The sequence below is a fragment of the Cibotium barometz genome, chromosome 8, assembly GCF_041138505.1.
Source record: "Cibotium barometz isolate CiBa-2024 chromosome 8, ASM4113850v1, whole genome shotgun sequence".
Classification (NCBI taxonomy): domain Eukaryota; kingdom Viridiplantae; phylum Streptophyta; class Polypodiopsida; order Cyatheales; family Cibotiaceae; genus Cibotium; species Cibotium barometz.
Genome location: NC_141053.1, coordinates 57461654 through 57478474, shown reverse-complemented (window position 1 = coordinate 57478474; position 16821 = coordinate 57461654). Strand labels below are relative to the sequence as shown.

The following is a 16821-nucleotide window of genomic DNA, read 5'->3' as shown; positions in this document are numbered from 1 at the left end:
GTTCCTTATAGTCTGGTGAACCAAACAAAATCCTGGGATAAAGATCCCTTATATAGAACTCATCATCAGATAACAATTCATTTAGATCATATCATTCATATCATTCATATCCTTAACACAATAATGGTCCATTAGACCAAAATTTCCATCTGAACATTCCTCCATGGGAATTTCAATTATACAGGTTTTTAATTTATCAGTGGTAATCTATGTCTCAGCACAATCCACTATTCTCATAGTGATTTGCTAAAGTCATTATCGTCATTCCAGTTATGAGCATCATCACAAGGACTTGACCCATTCATCCTCCTCATTGTGGTTTTGCTCAGCTTATCTTTTCAATCAAAATTCAAGAATCATCATTTTTTAATCAGAATCCAAATTAACTCATCAGTTTTCAACCAGAATTTTAAAATCATATCAACCACATTCGAATTCATCATCTCATCTGGGTAGCATTTTTGCTTATAATTTCAAGGTCTTAGATTTACTCATATATACTGCCAATAAAGAGCTGCAGTTATACCCTCGGTATATACATGTAGTCAAGGTCCTTGGAATTTTAAGGTAAATACCATCATGTCTAGGCCTCAAGCAAGTCAGGGATTCTATACAATTGCGGTACTTCCATTTGAAGACCCAATTACCATTTATGAATCTTCATTCTGAATATCAATTTGTATGAATTTCATCACACAATTACAATCTTTTACTGCTACTTCATAAATTTTTGACATTTCTGGTTTCTCAATTGATCCACTTTAGCCAATTTGCTCTGATACTAGCTGAAAGATCCCTGTCCCCATCGCGCAACGAGTTCTGGGGTGCTAGCAGCATAAGTAGTACTTCTTGTGCGGGGCAGGGTCCCTCACTCGGGACCTCGCCCACGTATATCCGGACAAGAGACTAATCCCTCGGTTCTTCCAAAACCGCGAACCCGAAAAAACTTCCCTCGCTCAGAAAACATGGGCGATTCCTCCAGGATATTTTTACTCTAACGTAGTCAAGAGTCTTAACTAACTGTACTGATCTGACCGAACCCGTAAGTCCCATAGTCAGATCAAGGAAAAGACTTGCACTTGGATCATAGAGACCAATGCTTTTTCCTTATTGAGAGGCACAACCGTTGATTCTTTTCCATAGAATAATTTTTTTCCGGGATTTACTTCATCTATCGTAGTACCATAACAAAATTGAGTCTCATTTTAGGGATCCGTCAGTCCAGCCTAACCCCATCCAGTCCCGTGGGTTAGCTAACCCAACCACTGCAGTGATGGGATCCATTTAAGAATTTGGTTAGGTTTGTCCCGGGTACCAGGGAAAAGAGTTCCCAAGCCCCCTAGCTGGATATTCATGCAAACTTAAAACTAGTCACACCACTTACACACCCACCAATATGAAATTGCCTTTTTTTTCATAGATTCAACTGTCTTTAAAATAATCATTTAATTAAACTATAATATCACTGATTATAATCCTCCAAAATTATCCAGCTGAATCCTAATTTCCAATTTTTCCTTCATCGGTGTTTCTATGGCATCATTGGCAACTGTAACAGTCACCACCTGTCCACTCAGGCGCCTTTTCGATAGTTCCTAGCTCATAGTACTCGGCAATATATTCACTTATAAAAATCAAAATGGAATCTCTGTTGAAGATCGGCAAGATCAACCAACAGATCCATATAAAAGAGACATGGACTCATCCGTTGGAGGACCAGCAAGGTCAATCAACCAGATCCATGCCCGGTTTCAGAAAACAACTCTTACTCCTTGATTCATGTCTTCCACGATATACGTGTGGGTATCTTTGGCGACCCAAAGCCCGAGCACCGTATGGTTAGCACTCTTTAGGATCCTTCGCAGGTCACCTAGCGCTTCACTCATAGGCCGCTTCCTTAGTCCCTCATCCAGCGTACCCAAAGCGCGAGCACCGTATGGTCAGCACTGTTATGACCCATGTTATTTGAATAATAATCATGGTCATTTAAATTTGTATATATTTTTTTTATGATGCCTATTTCTCATCATGAACACATTAGGATTGATTGATGTGATGTCAATTGATTGTTACTATTGACGTGGTTTATGTTTATGAGTTTAGGTGATGAGGTGTGCAAGGGTACCGATTTAGGTGTTGCACAGTGCGAGGGTATCAATTTAGGTGTCGCACGGATGGTGGATTGAGTCATGGCGTGTGGACAGATCTCACAATATTTTGTGGCTGTACTATGGCATTTGATATTATTTTGACATCAGTGTGATGTGTGTGTGTGCACGCATCAATTTATTATACAGTGTGCATACGAGCACTAGTTGATTTATTTTTTAATGTGCATATGTGCACAAGTTAGATTATTGTATTAGAAAAATAGTGCAAACCTTAGAAGGTTTGAGGACAAAGATTAATTGAGGACAAAGGCTAATTAAATGGCAAAGTCCAAATATGGATGTATACTTTATTTTTGGCTGAAAGCCTACTTTTTGGAATATATAAAAATACCCACGCGAGAAGAAGCCACTCACGTTGGGGGGGGAAGATTGCACCCAGTCTTGTGTTGCCTTGTGTTGATGGTGATGTATTTCTTTCTCTTACTCTATGTTTTGTTAGATGTTTTTAATTTTTAATTTAATTCAAGTAGTTGTTTTAATGTTTGATATAATTTTTATGAGTCTTTTGATTATTTTCTTCAAGAAAATTAAAGGTCCGGTTGCAGTGGTATCAGAGCTTTGGTGTAATTTAATTTTCTTGAAGGCGGTCAAAAGAGGTGAAAGAGACAAAAAGAGAGGCGATTTTGGTAATTTTCTTGAATTTAAATTGAAGAAGAGCACGTTTAGGGATTTTTGTTTATGTATGGATGAAATTAAGCTTGTTTTTAACCATTGGGTAATCAATCTCCATCAATCTATTGTCCAAAGGGTAAAACTAGGTGAAAAACCATTAGTGGGTTTCCCAAAACCATGAAACCACCTTCCTCTTCACTAATCCTCTTCCTAATCTGTCTGTACGGATTGAAAGAGCAAGCAGAGGAGCATGGAGAGCCATAATCCAAATTGCTAAACCTTTCCTTTGCTCAGTTTCTATAATAGAGGGCTGAGAATTGTTCAAGTTGTTTTCACAAAAATTACTTTTAATTTTCCTCCTCTGCGCTGCACTGCGACTGGGCGCAAATTTTGGAGTAAAATATATATATAATATATATATAATTTCCCTTTCTCTCCCTCCTTCATACCCTGGCGGCAGCGGCAGCAGCTTCTCCTACTCCCTCCGACGGCCAGCGTGCGAATTCAGGGGGGCGCAGGAATTTTCTGATTCAGGGAGGCGCTGATTTTTTTTTTGTTCTTTCTCCATCCGGCTGTCGGCGAGGCGAGTTGCGAATTTTGAGGGAGGGGAGGAATTCAGCTTTGCCCAAAATAGAGGCACTGATTTTTATTATTATTATTATTAGTCCTTTTAAAAATAATAATAATAATAAAATCCTACGCGCTAGTTGCTGGCGTTGTGGGAGAGTTTGAAAATATAAATTTTATAAAAGCTTTAATAACCTTAATTAAAGGCTTATTAGCTGCCAATTTTGGGAGGGGAGTAAAATTTTAGATTTGCCCTAATTGCTTATTGAAGTTTTCAGATTTGCGCTAATCGCTTATTGAGCCTAAAAGCTTTGATTATTACAAAGCTTAAATTAGCTAAAAGCTTTGTGAGCTTTTGCTTTAATCTTGGCGGGTTAGGCTAAATCCAGGAGGCACTAATTTATATATATATATATAAAATCATGTTAAGCAAAGCTTTTATTAGTAAGCTTAATTAAGAAACTCTTTGAGCTTTAATTAATAAAGCTTTAATTTTAAAAGTACATGGATTATTTCTTGAAAAATTATGCATTTGCGTATTGAGCTAACTTGGCAGGACTCACATCTAGTTCGACGTTCCATATGAGATAAGAAATCCTATCTTTTCTCTTGTTTTTAATTTTTCCTATTCCTTTTAATTGTCAAAAAATGGGTGAATATCTGCACCATCGTACTATTCAGGAACAGCTTGACACCGAAGAGATTAACGCACTCGACACATTAACCAAAGGTGGAGGTATGTGTTAAAAATTATTTATTGTATACAATTTCTTGTTTGCTTTTGTATCTGTTTTCTCAATATTCTTTTCTTCTAGACCTAGTTAGAAAACTTTAGTTCCTGAAAAGAATTTTAGATACCGTGACCTAACTAGAAAGATCAAGACAAGATTAGCAAAAGTTATCTTCAAGATCTAGCTGCCCAAATTCAAGTAAAAATGATTGCTAGACATTTCATAGAAGATTAAGACCAATTTGAAGATTCAAGAACCAAGCAAGTTTCTCCAGTCTTTGATTCAAGTTATCAATTGTTTCACCATCGAATTTAGTGATGATGAGAAAAGTAAAGAAATAGCTCTCAAGTGATTAGAAACCAAGCTTAAGTTGTATGCCAATCACAATTACAAAGTTTATAACAATTCAAGTAAAACTTTATCTAAATTTTCAAGTGTTCTAGTTTAAGATCTATCTGAGTACAAGATTCTTTCAAGTAAAGTTTTGTCTAAATTTTCTAGTGTTCTAGTTTAAGATCTATCCAAGTACAAGATTCTTTCTAGACCAAGAATTGCTCTAAGTCTCAACCACAAGATTTAAACCCCTTAAGAACAAGATTTATTCAAGAATTACAATTATGATTAATTAAAGACTAATCTCTCAATTTTCATCCATTCAAGTATTTTTAATTTAAGCCAAGATTCATTACTAGTATATCAAGTTATTGCTATCAACTAAGGCGCAAGATGTCTATCTTTATTCAAGTTCTGATTTCAAGTTTAAGATTAAGCTTAAGATCAAGATCCCCTTAAGATTTCATTGTTTACAAGTAAGATTCACAAATTCAAGAATTATAAACCTATTCAAAGATTATAATTTTTGAAATTTAGTTAGACAATTACAAGATTAAGATTAAGATCAAAAACAAATCTCGAGAATTCATCAAGATTAAGATCAAAAACAAATCCCGAGAATTTAGTTAAACAATTACAAGATTAAGATCAAGAACAAATCCCCAGAAATTCATCAAGTTATTGACAGTAAAGTAAGTGATTATTTTTCAATTCTAAGTTGATAAGAATTTCCATTTCGACCTAATTCATTTTTGGAATAAGACTTGTAGTTTAATTTTGAGGATAGAGAAAAGTTATGTCGGAATGAAAGTTTCAGAGGAAATTAGCTACTCCGTCTCAAACTTCTATTCTTAAGGTAGTGTCATGTGGAATTAATCTATGGTATGGGACATTAGATTGGTTTTACATGCCTACCCCAGACGTATCTATGTCTTCTATCTTTCACCAACGAGTGTTTGTATGTGGAAGGTACCTCTGTGGTATGGGACACTTAGATCCTTTTTACATACGTTCACTTTTTGAAATTGTTTGATGTGATGATCTTGTCCTCCACTTGTGCCATGAAGCCATCCACTCATTGATTCCACAACTGAGGACAGTTGATTCCCAACAGGGGGGACTGTTATGACCCATGTTATTTGAATAATAATCATGGTCATTTAAATTTGTATATATTTTTTTTATGATGCCTATTTCTCATCATGAACACATTAGGATTGATTGATGTGATGTCAATTGATTGTTACTATTGACGTGGTTTATGTTTATGAGTTTAGGTGATGAGGTGTGCAAGGGTACCGATTTAGGTGTTGCATAGTGCGAGGGTACCGATTTAGGTGTCGCACGGATGGTGGATTGAGTCATGGCGTGTGGACAGACCTCACAATATTTTGTGGCTGTACTATGGCATTTGATATTATTTTGACATCAGTGTGATGTGTGTGTGTGCACGCGTCAATTTATTGTACAGTGTGCATACGAGCACTAGTTGATTTATTTTGTAATGTGCATATGTGCACAAGTTAGATTATTGTATTAGAAAAATAGTGCAAACCTTAGAAGGTTTGAGGACAAAGATTAATTGAGGACAAAGGCTAATTAAATGGCAAAGTCCAAATATGGATGTATACTTTATTTTTGGCTGAAAGCCTACTTTTTGGAATATATAAAAATACCCACGCGAGAAGAAGCCACTCACGTTGGGGGGGGAAGATTGCACCCAGTCTTGTGTTGCCTTGTGTTGATGGTGATGTATTTCTTTCCCTTACTCTATGTTTTGTTAGATGTTTTTAATTTTCAATTTAATTCAAGTAGTTGTTTTGATGTTTGATATAATTTTTATGAGTCTTTTGATTATTTTCTTCAAGAAAATTAAAGGTCCGATTGCAGCGGTTGCAAGCGCCCTTTAGGATCCTTCGCAGATCACCTAGCGCTTCACTCATAGGCTGCTTCCTTAGTCCCTCATCCACCGAGGTTGGTCAAGACCTCGGCCGACCTTGCTACGCGAGACGTCCTCCGTGGAATCTCCGTCAGCTGTTGCAAGTTTATCAGTTAGGTCTCCACGACCTCATTCATAAGACAGTCAAAATGCTTCCCCAGCATTCTTGATATAAAACAGTCATTTAAAAACAGGTCATAAATACAGTTTCTAACGAACTCTCATCTTTCCACATTGTTCCACATCAATCCTCATTTATTTCATATGTATTCCCATTCTCATCACATCATTTTCCATCTCATCACATCTTTCCTCATTTATCCACATCAGATCTCATCCACTCGCATCTACCCATATCCACATCTCATCACATCACATCTCATTCACTCACATCCCAATTCACATGACATCACATCTCATTCAATCACATCTTGATTCACATCACATCACATCTCATTCAATCACATCCCAATTCACATCACATCACATCTATTCACGTCCATCACATTCATTTACATCACATCCATTTACATCCATCACATCACATTCATTCATATCCATCACATTCATTCTCATAGCCATCCCATCACATACATTCTATCCACATTATATCACATCACTTCTATCCACATCATATCTCATTCATACACATCTCATCTCATTCATCCACATCATATCCCACATGTATCCAATTGCTCACATCTATCCACATCTATCCAATCACTCACATGTACGACTACCCACATCTATCCATACATTCATATCTATCACTTCACATCCACATATATTCATGTCACATCACATCTCTTTACATCACATCACATTCTTTCACATACACATCCACATCCATTCTTTCACATACATCCACATCCATTCTTCACATACACATCCACATCCATTCTTCACATACACATCCATATCCATTCTTCACATACACATTCACATCCATTCTTTCACATCCATCCACATCCATTCTTCCACATACTCATCCACATCCATTCTTCACATACACATCCACATCCATTTCTTCACATACACATTCATGTCCATTCTTCACATACACATCCATATCCATTCTTCACATACACATCCACATCCATTCTTCACATACACATTCACATCCATTCTTCACATACACATCCACATCCATTCACATCCCATATCATTCATTTACATCTCGATTCCCATGACATCACATCTCATTCATTCACATCCCATTTTCACATCACATTATATCTCATCCATTCATTCACATCTATCTGATTCACATGTCATCACATCTCATTCAATCACATCCTGATTCACATCTATTCACATTACATCTCATCACATCTATTCACATCACATCTCATTTCTCGACTGCAACACATCCATTGTGTTTTATACGCCATGTTGGTTCCTTGCCAGATGCCTAGTGCTTTGAATTCCGACACACGGATCCAAACACCCAGAAATTGAACTTCCACACATGGGTCCAAGTCGTCAAAACGGGAGCACAGACTGCCCCTCTTTGCCACTCACATGCCTCTCTCTGGCTGAAGCACGTGGTAGCATCCATCCACCAAGCTAGAATGCTGGAGCATGTGCCAGTGTAGTCCTCGCCACACCGGCAGAAGCCATATCATCCCTGGTAGTATCATTTTCACTGTCATCCTCGTCAGCTTTACCTTTGCCTTTGCGAGCCTTGAGCTTTAGCTTTGGATTTGCAATCCTGAGCCAAATGCCCTCGCTTTTCGCACTTATAACAACGGCTCCTAAACTTCTTATTGGATTCCGATGCAGCTTGTGCCGATTCTACATCCTTTGAAAACTCGAATCTTGCCTTGGGAAATGAGCACTGCTTCCTCCTCAATGAGAAAAGATCTGAGGTCATCAAATTCCAGCTTTTCCTTTGTGTGACTTGTAAGTGTAATGCCCTCGAGACCATCTCGTACTCCTCAGGCAACTTTGTAAGAACCAAGGCAGCTAATTGGGTACTAGTTAACGCACTATTCATAGTCGATAACTCATCATGGATAACCTTTGCCTTCATTAGAAATGACTGCATAGAGGTCCCGGCTTCAAACTTGATGGAAAACAACCGGCCGAGAAGGGTTACTGCTCGCATTATTGAGTCTCGATCAAACATTCCTGCAAGCTTTGACCACATTTCCTTGGCAGTCTTCAAAGTCTGTATAGCAAGGCAAATTTCCTTGGTGAGAGATTCTGCAATCGCTGACATTGCCTTCGCATTGTGAGCATCCCAATCCACAAGAGATTTGAGAAACTCCTCCTCCTGAAGACGTGTGAACTGATTGCTATCCCTTCGGGGACGTTCCTCCGAGCCATCAACAATGTCCCATAAGCCTTTTCTGCTAAACCATAGCCTCATGATCAAATTCCAATGCGCATAATTGTTGCCATTCAGTTTGTCGTCCTTGCTCGAACACGGGAGACCCATCTCCTTCGTTAATACGATCCACCTCTCCAAAAAAAAAACAGCCCAGATCTCATCCAACTTCACGCTGAAAAAACACAGATTTGAAGGGGTTCTCCGCGATGAAAACACTGCTAGATCCGATCAACCCCCCTCTTATAGCAAAAACACTGGTCCAAGGGTGCTTCTCGCGATGAAAATGCACAAATCAATCGCTCTCCTATCGGCTGAAAAACGCAGCCGAGATCTGCCTTCTCCTCGCACTCTGGTCCCCTAGGCGTTGACGTGCCTTGGCTCTGATACCATGTCAAAGTTGACAATACGGAAGCAGTATTGCGTTAGTGAGAAAACACTAAGGGAGAGAGGATGAGAGAAAACGCTGGCAGCAGAGAAAGGGAGAGAGAGGGTGCTCAAACGCTAGAGAGAGATAGAGAGAGAGAGAGAGAGAGAGAGTGTGTATTCGAACCAACACAACAGCAATGAATTAGATGAATTTTTACAATGGAGCTAGGGTGCTTATATATCCACAAATGGACTTGGTCGACCTCACTTGAGATGCATGCAAAATTTTAACAATACATACTAGGGTTCTCTATAGTATGAACCCAACTAAATGAGCTGGCGCTATAACTATGCCAGTCTCTAGAATGGCTGTCACACAGCCTGTCATCCCACTGGCCGCATATCACCCATGATCTCACCAACCATGCCAGTGGTGTAAGTGTGGGGCCTATCCCCCAGGCGGGTCATCAGTGTCCACCGCCTCACTAGATGAGCTCGATATCTCAACAGGAGCGCCCATCGAGTGCAAAAAAAAATTAATGGATCCGATTGAAGTGTTACGTTCACGGCAACGTGGACTACGAGAAGGTGAAGATAATGGATCCTCCACGAAGATGCCAAAATACCACCTCGAGAAGCGTGCATAACAGCGACCCTAGAGAGCATGCTCCGGATGTGACTGCATCTCTCTCCTTGGGAGTCCCACAAGGAATTAATGGCCAAGTTAGCTTGGTCATTGTTTAAAAATAGGTTTTTGATTGAATTTTTAATATTAGCATTAAATTAATTAAGAGAAAGATATCACTATGCTTGCTTTGAAAATTACCAAAATCCTTGTGATACTGTTGTTTTCTAGAGAAGGTGATGTTGTTTATCGTATTCTATGGTTTAGTTTAAGCAATTGTTATCTTGATTAAATTAAAAAGTACATGTACATCTTCTCCCAGCCTCGAGGCTAATCCCGTTTCCGTGCTTGTGTAGCCAATCGGCGACATTAGCAAGGCCCGGAGTTGGCCCAAGGTATCCCTCCTACCATTGGGAAGATGAGGTTCACCGGTTTAGGTGAGTAATATGATGCTGCCTAGTTCTGCGAGCCCAAGCTAGTGCAGTGAATAAGCCCTCCCTAACGTTAGACATCCCTCTAAGGAGCGAGAGGATCAAGTGATGGAGCTTGAGAGGGCGACAAGCTGGCTTGAGTCCTCGCCATCTGTCGATGATGAGGTGTATGGTCCCGTGGTTGCCTAGTCTATAGAGGCTGGAAGGCTGAATTCTAGATCATCAATGTAGAATAAAGTAAAGGAATAAGAGAGCCTAGATTTAGCTATGGATAATTTTGAACATTGTATCTATTTCTTTTATTAAATCCTTTGTTTGTAAGCATTGTTGTATCATCGCGTTAGATGATGTTTCAACAAACAATGTGTAAGGTTATTAATCAAGGAACTTGTCTATATATGTCACACATCGTGGTAGGACTAATTAGAAAACAAAATTGTTTCGTGAGTTGGGTGGAAAGTGGGAGGATGGAATACCCTAGTAGTACTATCCTATGGACGGGTGGACCCGATTAGTAGGGTAGCTTTCCAAAATATTAATTAGAAGTTCTATATTAGGTAAGTATGTTCTTGGGCAACTCTACTCTAGAGGACTAGGCCCTAGAGAGCGGTACCTTGCATAGTAGATGAGGAAAAAAGCATTGTTTCTAGGAATCAGAATAGAGGTTGCCCAATTTAAGGCCAGTCACTCTATGAGTGATCTGATTTTAAGAGTCGTTTAGAAGACCACCCTCCCCCTGCAAGATAGAACTAGGTCTTACCTTACGAATCGTATCCTTATATCTTTACATGGTCAAGGTGTCGATGAGTAGGAATTTTTTTTGTTAGACTTAATAGACTATCTTATGGTTTTCCCCTATTTCTTTAAGGGGGGGAACCTTACTAAAGAGATAATGACTTTCTTGTGTCTGCCTATAGCTCTCATAGCTACCAAAGGTGTTTCTCTAAATCAAAGAGGGGAAGAGATGGAAATACCCTTACCCGTGTACCGCTTCCTTACTTGCCTTGTTCTTTTGTTCACTGGTGCATACCAACCACTCATCTCATCAAAGACAACAATGCTACTTACTTGCATCTCACGAGTGGTAGGGTTATAACATTTATAACCTTTCTTCTACAAAGCATGAACATGCTTTTCTCTGCCTTTGGATCCACTCTTCTACTATAACATACAAAGGTCAGTCCATAGTGTGAACCAGACTTCATGAGTTGGCCCTATAACTATGCCATAACTCTAATACATCAAAGTGGCTATCACAGAGCTTGTAAACCACTGCGGCTTATCACCCATAGTCTCACCAACCATACCAGTGGTGTAAATGGGGAAGCTATACATAGGTGAGCATTAATGTATGCAGCACTAGTTGAGCTTGATATCTCAACACCTCACATATATAGGCCCAATTACATGGCTCCACATTGATCACCTCATTACTGTGAGTTTACTCCCTAGTTTCGAAGATCCCTTCATAGGAGCACACTGAGGCTTTGCCATCGATTGTATCACTTTAATAATATAATATTCTTCTCTACCTCTGTTATATCGCGTAATTTGTGTTTTCAAGTTTTGTGCTATGAAGATCCAATTGCTTGTGAGTCTTGTGAGTGTTCCCTTGTATACACCACATGCTCTATCCTCTTACATCACATGCTATATCCTCTTACATCAATATGAGTATAAATATGACCAATGCAAACCCAAATCCTACTTCTTGTGAGTGTTCTCTTGTATACACCACATCTTACATCAATATGAGTATAAATATGACCTATACAATAATTCCATTTTTAGCAAAAATGTAAAAAATACCCTATTTTGGATTAGTGATTTGAGCTCCCAAATGATGTATATGATGGAAAATAGAGAAATAGCAACACCCCAATTAGAGATTTACGACTAACATTTTAATTAAGCATCGGTTACTCTCTCTGTTTGTAGATTAAACATGCCCTACTCATCTCCCTTTATTCTAGGTCCACTTAGACTCATTCATGTTGATTGAAGACTTTTGTGCTCTCTCCACATGCCCACTTGAAGGAGGTGTCATCTTCCTAGGAATCTACCATGCTTGGTTGACACCTTTTGAGGTTTACAATTCTTCCTATCATTTCCCATTATGATTTCTCACTAGCAACCTTTCATTGCTAAGATGCTTAATACTAAGATGCATGCTCCCCCTCATTTCTAAGTGCTCTTTCATCGTCGCTAAGATGCATACTCCCCCTCATTTCTAAGTACCCTTCATCACTCTTAGTTTCTAACAAATTACATTCCTTACGTCAAAAGGGCTCAAACTATATTAGTATAAATGTATAACATCATGATCCCCTCCCTTCATGCATCTCCACCTACCTCCAATGTTTCCCCTGCCTCTCATGACTAGTTGGACATAGTAATTAATTATTTGACCCAATTGAGATAGCTCTCAACATCAAAAGGGATGGGCTAAGGCACCTACCAGCATTGCAACCCCGTCTCCCTTCTCCCTTTCTTCAGTGGCCTTCCTCCTCCGCCCCATCCTTACCTCATTAAAAGATCACAATGTACAATATGGCTTGGAAGCCCATGGAATGTTTCAAGTGTGGAGAATCACCACTTTACAAAATTTGATTCCTCTTCTAAGAATTTTCTAAACTGTTTCATGATTCGTTTGGGATGGAACTCTAACATCATTGCCTTCTCAAGTCGCTCTCCTTTGATAGTCCATTGTACAATCTTTAATGGCACATGTGATTGCTTGCTTTTTGACAATGCACAAAAAACTTGCAAAGAAATCTATATATCCATAAATGAATAAATATATATATACATATATGTATATGTATGTATGTGTACACACAAGTATGTACACACATTATATATATATATATATATATATCACACATAAACGTGTGTGTGTGTGTGTGTATGTGTACACACATGTATGTACATACGTTATATATATATCACACATATATGTATGCACGCGTGCACACACACACACATGTGTATGTGTGCATATGCATGTGTGTGTGTATGTATGTATGTATGTATACATATATGTACACATATATGTGTGTACATGTGTGTGTACACACACACACTATGTACGTACGCACATACGTGTGTGTGTGTATACACCCACACACATAATATATGTACGTGTGTAGTGTGTGTGTGTATATATATCTAATGTACGTTCATATGTACGTGTGTGTGTATACATACATATATAATAAAATCAATTTCATTCGGCTTAAAAATGTATTCATGCTGAGTTTTACATGGAGTGGTGACAAATTGAGCCTAGTGGCACATTTGTATAACATCAGGAGCATGAGTCAATGAGAGATTATAAAGCATTTCCAGGTGTAAACTTTGTGAGGGCTTGTGATGACTGATGACCAATTATTGATGTGCTTCCGCAAGGGAGCATGTGACCCCAGAATGCATGACTATTTGCTTTCATCTAGGCCGTCAACATAGAGAGAGAGAGAGAGAGAGAGAGAGAGAGAGAGAGAGAGAGAGAGAGAGGTAAATGGTGTGCTCAGAGAGAGAGCGCTCGTAGGTGCCATGATCTTGTTGAAGGCGTCCCCTGCATAGTGACTCGTGGGTAGCATGGAGCAAAACATTGACAAGCATCCATATTACTGAAACTGGACATACCTTACATGGGTTGCATAGTGATCTCGAAGGCGTCCCCTGCATAAGGAGTCGTGGGTTACATGGAGCAAAACATTGACAAGCATCCATATTACTAAAACTGGACATTAAAATACCACCTTACAAAAGCAATACTCGATGCACCCAAAAGAGCATTTCGGTTGTATGAAAACTAAGGGCTTTACTGGAGACTCCCGGAGGATTCTCCCCCTATGGGACAGGGCAGATGTGTAAAGCCCGTTAAAAAAAAAAGAACCTTTTCACACTGGTTTGAAAGGCTTATCTTGAGAAGATACCAAAGGCTGAGTTAGTACCTAGCCTCCCTGCGTCTGAGAGAATAACAAATCATTACTATTATTATAGCCATGCCTGGAAAGCAAGATTTCCGATGGGGCGACTTGGGCGAGGACGATGAGGGCCTGGATGCGGTGCTGCCCCCGCCGCAGGTCATCGGCCCGGACGACAAGGGCATCAAGTTGATTATCGAGTGGCGCAACAACGAGGACGGGGCCGACGGGGCCGTCGTCAAGGTTACCAAGACGGTGCGCGTCAAACGCCAGGTCAAGAAGCTCAGCCCCGCCGTCGCTGCTCGCCGCAGCATCAAGAAGTTCGGTGACGCCGTCGGCCAGAACGCCTCCGACAACCTCACTGTTGTCTCCACTGAGGAGGTTTTCCTTGACCGGGCCAAAATCGCCAGTGGCGCCTCCTCCTCTAAGCAGGACGGCGGTGGCGGAGGGGGTGGGGGAGACCTCGTCTCCCTTGGCAACGCTTCCCTTATTGTTTGCAGAATCTGTGGCAAGAAAGGTGATCACTGGACCTCAAAATGCCCCTTCAAGGACCTCATGGGCGGCAAGGGCTTCGGCGAGAAGCCGCCAGATGACGATGGACCTGGCACGTCCATTTCTGCGGGAGCGGCGCCTGCAGCTAGCGGCAAGAGCTCCTATGTTCCTCCCAGCATGAGGGCTGGGGCTGGGAAGGGTGAGGGTGAAGGTATGAGGAGAGGTCGGGATGAGAACTCCATCAGAGTCACTAACCTTTCGGAGGATACCAGAGAGCAGGACCTCCAAGAGCTTTTCAGGCCCTTCGGTCCGATCTCCCGTATCTATGTTGCATTTGATAGGGATACTGGGCTCAGCAGAGGATTTGCTTTCATCAACTTTGTCAACAGGTGCAGTTTCTGCTTCCATTATTATGTATGGCCATCATTGTTTTTCATCTTCATCTACAATACTATAAGGGGGTTTACACTTCTCCCGCCCATGCTGGTTTTGCGCTGACGTCTTGGCAGAATTCTGAAGAAATTGGGAGATCTCCCTGTCCAGGGAGTCTCCCCCGCCTACCCTGTTTGTTAAATGAGCAGCCCAAAAAAGTGGCTACATATGCGTGAATGCGGTAATACTAATACTAGTAGAATTACTAGTATCTAGTTTACCTGTACCCTCTTGCAAGTATTGCGGTTACCTGGATGTCAGTATCGGTGTCAAGTAGTGTCGATTTCAGTTAATTGCTATCAATGTCAGACCTAATCTTTATGTACTTTGCCCATCAGCTGAGATTGGTTTACCCCATGTGGGCCTGCAATGAAAGCTGTCGACGCTAAGATAGTGCCTGAACTGGGTCTGGCAGCATTTAGACAGAGGACTTTATCTGTCTGCATTGTCAGAAGGAGGCTTCAAGTGTGCCAGAGTGAGGTGCCAAAGCATGTCTTGCATGGAAATGGGTGGCATGAGAACATCCTGAAGATCAGAGGAAGTCCTTTTTTTACATTGCATGGATGAAGCAAATGCGTGGAAAGGCTAAGGCCAAGTGATAGAGTGCAAGGAGTCAGTAAGTCAATGAAGCCACACAAAGAAGGGAGACGATGTACCGTGTGGAGATGCTGTCGTGGCTGATGACGTGGTTTGTTTCAAGGAGGAGGTGAGGCAGTTGGGTGGGATGTAGTCTCCCTTTTTTGGGTAGCGAGCTTGCAAAAAAGCTCTCCTTATTACCCTCTTTCCTTATTGCTTCTCAGAATCTTCATATGCCTGCTTCTTGTGTATGACATGTTCCAGCCTAATTCTTTCTTGTGCCTCAATTTTGCTCCAAATGTCACTAAGAATTGGTTTCTGGTTTTGCATTGCAGGGAGGATGCCATTCGAGCTATCAACAAGTTGGACGGTTATGGATATGATAGTCTCATCCTTCGTGTTGAGTGGGCAACACCAAGGTCAGACAAGTCTTAAGCATAGGCGTCTTTGCCAAAGGGCTTTCCTTATGAAAGCTAATTGGAAGTTAGGTACAATGTTCCTCCAAGTTTGGCAAAGTGTATGGACATAAAGTTTAGTTGATAATGGTTAGCTCTGGACATTCTCTATTTTGGGGACTACTCCGGTTTCTTTGTATGTGTCTTCCCCCTTCACATTAATGTACTTGCTTATAATCAAGTTCTTATGTTTGCATGGTACATAGGTCACATAGTAGTTTAGAAGGCTATGTTGGCATAAGACTATGGCAGTAAAAAGCAGGAATATTATCAATTGTGATTTGGTGTCTTCAGAGTGTTGCTCTTGTACAACCAATTATTTTTTAAATGTTATTGAATTGACAATATATAATCATTCATGTCTTTTGAAGGATTGCATACATTAGCCAGTAGCACCATTCACAACCATTGTCATGTTCATCTCTGCTACTCTAATCGCAGTGAGTCAAACCTGTGTACAGCTTGCCCTAGTTGTGTAGATGGGCCAGGTCCGCTTCTTTCAAGTCTTTCGTCGTTGAAATTGCAGAAGTCAAGCAAGCGTTCTGGCCTTATACATAAGCTGTGGCTTAGTCTAGCTAGCTCTTCCTCTGTAGGAGTAGAAGTTTGCGCTGGTCCATCAAGAATGAGTTTACCATCGTTGTCGCTAGGAACGAAGAAGAGGCTTTTTGAGTTTTGCAGTAGGACCTGGCTCACACTTTGTGGGATGATCAGGTCTCATCTACTTGCCATTGGGTGCTTTCTCATATGCAGAAGTAACAATTCCAATTTATCCTTTGCCGAGGCATAGACTGCCGTTTGGATTAGCTTGGCAACTTCTGTTGGGTTTAGGG

At 40.4% G+C, this 16821-nt stretch overlaps 1 protein-coding gene across 2 annotated transcripts; it reads left to right on the top strand.

The window, feature by feature from the left end:
* The first annotated feature begins 14070 nt into the window (after positions 1-14070).
* LOC147636466 (uncharacterized) lies at positions 14071-16284 on the top strand. Of its 2 annotated transcripts, XR_015266542.1 has the most exons (3): positions 14071-14917; positions 15299-15666; positions 15872-16284. XR_015266542.1 is itself a non-coding variant. In XM_086801907.1 (2 exons), the coding sequence occupies exons 1-2, from the start codon at positions 14115-14117 to the stop codon at positions 15969-15971; spliced, it is 903 nt and encodes a 300-aa protein (XP_086658033.1). In that variant the 5' UTR covers positions 14071-14114; the 3' UTR covers positions 15972-16284. The 2 variants fall into 2 exon arrangements, 1 of the variants encoding a protein (XP_086658033.1); XM_086801907.1 differs by lacking the exon at positions 15299-15666.
* The last annotated feature ends 537 nt before the right edge of the window (positions 16285-16821 follow it).

What these genes read in the sequence shown, in the direction of transcription:
- LOC147636466 (XM_086801907.1), top strand. Translation starts at nt 14,115, where the DNA reads ATGCCTGGAAAGCAAGATTTCCGATGGGGCGACTTGGGCGAGGACGAT. An exon ending in TTCATCAACTTTGTCAACAG is followed by an intron (nt 14,918 to 15,871) that starts GTGCAGTTTCTG and finishes TTTGCATTGCAG; the next exon opens with GGAGGATGCCATTCGAGCTA.